Source organism: Colletes latitarsis, chromosome 2, assembly GCF_051014445.1.
Source record: "Colletes latitarsis isolate SP2378_abdomen chromosome 2, iyColLati1, whole genome shotgun sequence".
NCBI lineage: Eukaryota > Metazoa > Arthropoda > Insecta > Hymenoptera > Colletidae > Colletes > Colletes latitarsis.
In genome coordinates, this window is record NC_135135.1 from 18,027,233 (window position 1) to 18,032,160 (window position 4,928).

General features: G+C 47.2%; 1 protein-coding gene across 1 annotated transcript; it reads right to left on the reverse strand.

Annotated features, from left to right (window-relative positions):
* Nucleotides 1-1,347: 1,347 nt before the first annotated feature.
* Fd102c (forkhead domain 102C) lies at nucleotides 1,348-4,928 on the reverse strand. Its single transcript, XM_076783583.1, has one exon. It carries the CDS (start codon nucleotides 3,749-3,751, stop codon nucleotides 2,528-2,530), a length of 1,224 nt encoding a protein of 407 aa, XP_076639698.1. The 5' UTR covers nucleotides 3,752-4,928; the 3' UTR covers nucleotides 1,348-2,527.

The window sequence follows — 4,928 nt, forward strand, 5'->3', positions numbered from 1 at the left end:
TATTTCGCAATATCATAACTAATAACTAAATAAATCCTACTATATGTTGTAAAACACATCTTATACTGTATCCTCGTACAGAGCAAGCAAACTTAATCTATCTATTTAATCTACTATCTAATCCATCGAGTCCTTGATTTGAATTTTTATCGTTTGCTGCTATTTCCTGATGGAATTTGTATCCGTCAACCATAATCTGTAAAACTTTCTACATATTTTGCACGCAGGAAATCTTCAAGATTTCTCGCGTGCAATAACTAATGGGCACGGCAGAATGTTTGTTATCGGGACAAATAATATTCTCGGTCTCCTCACGTTTTCCATCTGTGCGCAAATCCACACGGAATGTTTGTGTCAACTTCTACATTTTTCTGCGTCGTTGAAACAGTCAGATATATAGCTGAGGTATTCGTGTCAAGAGTACCACCGTGCAATCGTATATCGAAGCATCCGTCAACACATTAACCTCGTTATCATACTCGATCGAAAACATTTCTAAACTGATTTAACGGGTTTAATAACGCTAGATTTAGAGGGTTTTATATATTTTAGATTTTGGTATCGGTGTAAGTCATGTTTAGAATTATTACTTTTATCAGGAAATAATTTTTCACTAAGCAAACTTAGTTAAAATGTATTATATAAGTTATACTTACCAACGTTACTCGACAACTTCGTGTTTTCTGTTTTTTTTTTTCACTAGATTTACGTGCATTGATTGCACATATTATTATTGAAATCTGTCATGTTGGCGATTACATTAAAATATAGGTTCTCTAAATCTAGTGTTAAAATTCAAGATTATCTACCACGTTAAAATGTTTAAAAGCGAAAGATACTTCTTTATTTGTACCGTTCAGTTATATAAAAACTCGTTTTATGTTTCCCTTATTAGATACTGTTTTTTCAAACTGCTGATGTTTTTTTATTATTGTTACTGTGAAATAAATAGAAGTTCTTTACACTGAATTATTTAAATTTTCCTCGTCATCTCGCGTTGGAAGGAAACAAAAAGACACTAAACTCGAATTTGGAAAGAGAAACTAACGAAAACTAACAGCAGAAACAAACAATACTATTGCCTCAAGTGTATAGATTGGTTTAAGTTCTAGTAAACCAAATGAAAAATGGATGCAATACATAGAGTGCAAGGATTGGGCACACGAAGAGTGCATTAAACAATACGATGCAAGTAGACGGTGTTTTCATGGAAATTTTCGTCCAATGAATATCTTAAATTTCTTTTAATTGCCATGGTTCGTTCGACAAACGACGTACGCGTGAAATGGAGCAGGTAAACAGTGAGAATGATCGAAGAAGTTCGTGGGAACAGAAACTTTATTCAACTTCAATTGTACCTAGCGCGGCATTTCCACGCTGAGAATCCAAACAGGTCGACGACATTTTATTACGTGTTGGTGATCTTTAAAAAATGATGTCTTACTTGCTTACGGGACGACCGTATCACGATCTTCGCGTACCGAGGCGTGTAATACCGTGATACATTTCAATTATACGTAAGCACGTATATATAGATACATATACATACATACATACATACAGAAGGTCAAGGGCTCGCGCAGAATATATCTTCGTGCACGTTCTTGTACCGTTCGGAAACGGTACACGGATGATAATAAAGATGAGCTATATTAAACTTTAAACGATTTTATATTACACTTTGAACAAGTCGGGTTCGCTTCAGTCTGGTGACCCCCACGAGTTTTCGTGCGGACGACGCGATCATCTTGCGGCTCTCTCTCTCTCTCCCTCTCTCTCCCCCTCTCTCTCACTCTCTCTCTCTCTCTCTCTTCTATTTACACGAGTCTCCAAACTCGCGGGTAGAATCCCACGATTGGCACCGCCGATATCGATTACCACATCGGTATCGCGAATAAATACACCGAGACACCGGCCTCAAACAAACTGGTCCGTCCCACCGCAAAACGTACCGACTTCCGATTGGCGGAACGCGAGGATTCGACGCCGCGAGCTCATTGGCGACGGCTCCGGCGCGTTCCGGGCAGCCGCGAACGTGTTCTTTCGAGGCCAGCGGTTAACCTTTCACGGCTTGAAATCTCTTCCAACGGGCCCAGAAAAGTTCCTTCGCGAGCTCTTTTCCCCAGAACGTAGCCGTGAAAGGCTAACTTTAAGGATCGTCAAAATGCACCCGGGGCGTTTCAGGTGGAATTCTACCCCTGAATTCCAGGGAACATACATACATTCCTTATACATTTATTTATATAGTACACATATATTCTTTCCCTAACACATGTTGCACGATACATGGGACTCGAGGGAACCGAGGATCTCGTTGCTCGGCGCCAGAGTTCACTCGTTAACGAATCTCGCACTGTCGTTTAGGCCCGAGGTAAACGTTGAATTGGCATATCGGAGCAACTCGATAATTTGGCACTAGTCGGCACCAACTAGCAACGGAACGAGAGGAATTTCCCTAGGTCGAGCCACCTTTGTCACTTCGACAACGACGGATCCGGAACACTTGGCGCGGGTTCCTTCGGGCCCATTAGACGCTTGACCCGTTACTCGAGGCGGCGGACACGTAGTAACTCCTGACTTGCAAATGATTGTGGATATGTAATCCAGCTAATTGGGGGCTGGAGTTCTGAATGCCCTGATTGGTCCAGTGGCCGTCGGATGAGATGATTTTGGCGTCCGGACTGGCCGACGGCGTGTTGGGCGAGGGTAGAGCGTTCGTTTCGGCGACCACGTCCACGTCCACGTCCTCCTCGTCCTGGTCGGGCTCCTGTAGATCGTGGAGCTCGTCCTCGCTGCAGCTGAACCTCCTCGACTTGACCGGCCTGAGATCGGATTCGATTTGATGCTGGTCGTCCGGCGCTAGGAGGGACGCCACGTCGAACTGCCTCTTCCTCGCCGGTTGGAACGACGATTGTCGCAGAGATTGGCTCTGGAACTGTTGTTGGCTTTGTTGTTGTTGCTGCTGTTGCTGGTGATGGGGATGATGGTGATGGGGTGTCCATATGCCGGGTATGGGCTGCGAGGCGACGGGTCCGAGGGTCGCCGGCGGGGGCGGCGTGGCTGGCAGAGGCGGAGGACTCGGACTGTCCGGTTCCTCGTCGACCGCCAACCCCATGTGCCTGCGTACCTTCCTCTGAGCCTTGCGTCTGCGAAAGTCACCCCGTCGGAAGTCCTCGAGATTCGCGGGGTGGATCGCCCAATAGTGACCCTTTCCGTTCGCGCTTCTGCCGGACTTCACGAAGCAATCGTTCAGAGATAGATTGTGCCTGATGGAGTTCCGCCAGCCTGGACCACGAGTACGGAAATAGGGATAGTGCTCAAGAATGTGCTGATAAATGTCGGAGAGGACCAACTTCTTTTCCGGCGAGGACAAGATCGCCATAGCGATCAAACCGATATAGCTGTGCTGGGGCTTCGGTTCTTCCGGTATTCGCTGATGATGAGGATGCAGCAGAGCCATGGACAGAGCCAATCTGCTGGGGTAGCCCGCAGCGGCGGCCGCCGGGTAGAGAGGCAACGGCGCCGGGAATCCGGGACTCATCCCCAGGTGAGTCGTAGCACTGGATGGCGGATGACCGACCCCCGGATGCTGGGGATGCAGTTGCTGGGCCAGTCTTAACCTCTCCGCCATCGCGTAATGGTACAATTGAAGTCGGTAGTGTTCGAGGCCAGGGAGGAAGCCGGCCATAGGGTTGCCCAGACCGACGGCCAGCGGCTCCTTCGCCGGGGGTGGACTCTCGTTGCTGCACATGATTTCTTTCTGAACCTAGCTCCCGTTCGGATCTCCCGACGGGTCGGAAGAATCGATCACTATGGCTTGGCTTTTCACAAGTTTCACATTAAACTTCACGATCTGTTTCCTCGAGGCATTCGTCGACGATCGCGTGGGTGGCCTGCGTCACTGATCGCGCGAACCGTCGACGGGGTTAACGAAACGAAATTACAGATTGCCTCGTAGCGGCGATCGATCGCGGGCCTCGATGTTTTCCAACGGTTTTCAGGCTGTTTGTCACGATGCGCTTCGTGCGACCGACTGGTCATGATTTACGATTCGGCCGTCTGCCAGGAGCACCGATGGCTTCTCCCCACTAGATCCTCGGGGAGAAACGGCAGGCTCCGCCCGTTTACCCAGAACGGTGTACGGGTTTCAGCCGGGAAACCAGAACCCGTGTACCGATTCTCCGACCAATAAGCACCGAGAGGGCGGCCGAAGATGGAACCCTCTGCCATCCGCCACACCTACCACGATGGATATTGATCCTGCATTCCGTAATCTACCACCCGGGGGCGGTGGTGGTGACGGCGTCGCCTTGTCATGGTGCTGGCTAACGCTGTCGTTGTCTCTTATCTGGCCGGCTACAAAGCTCGATATCATACCCGATCCGTACACCGGGAGGACCACCGATGCGTTTCCTCTTTCGTCAGGAATAGGCGACGAGATGTTTCCGGCTAGTGTCGACTCGTTTCGAGGATCGCTGACCAAAAGGTACTCCGTTCTGGCTCATTTGTTTCCTCCATAGATGATAAATTATGCTACACGCGTCCCTCGGTTTCTCTTCTTCTTTACACTTCAACTTCCATTCGTTAGATTCTGTTATTCACTTCGGCGTCTTTGAAAAATTTTAAATGCAGTAGGGTAGATGGAGTCAAGTATATTGCAACTATACTCGAATCTTTAAATACTTTGTTTGTCTAAAGTAATAGCACGTAAACAACAAATAACATTTGTTTTATATACTTCTACTGTATTTTGGAGTATACTTTGGAGTATGCTTTGGAGTATGCTTTGGAGTATGCTTTGGAGTATGTTTTGGAGTATGCTTTGGAGTATGTTTTGGAGTATGCTTTGGAGTATGTTTTGGAGTATGTTTTGGAGTATGTTTTGGAGTATGTTTTGGAGTATGCTTTGGAGTATGTTTTGGAGCATG

Coding starts and splice junctions, on each gene's coding strand:
- Fd102c (XM_076783583.1), bottom strand. CDS start 3,751: ATGTGCAGCAACGAGAGTCCACCCCCGGCGAAGGAGCCGCTGGCCGTC.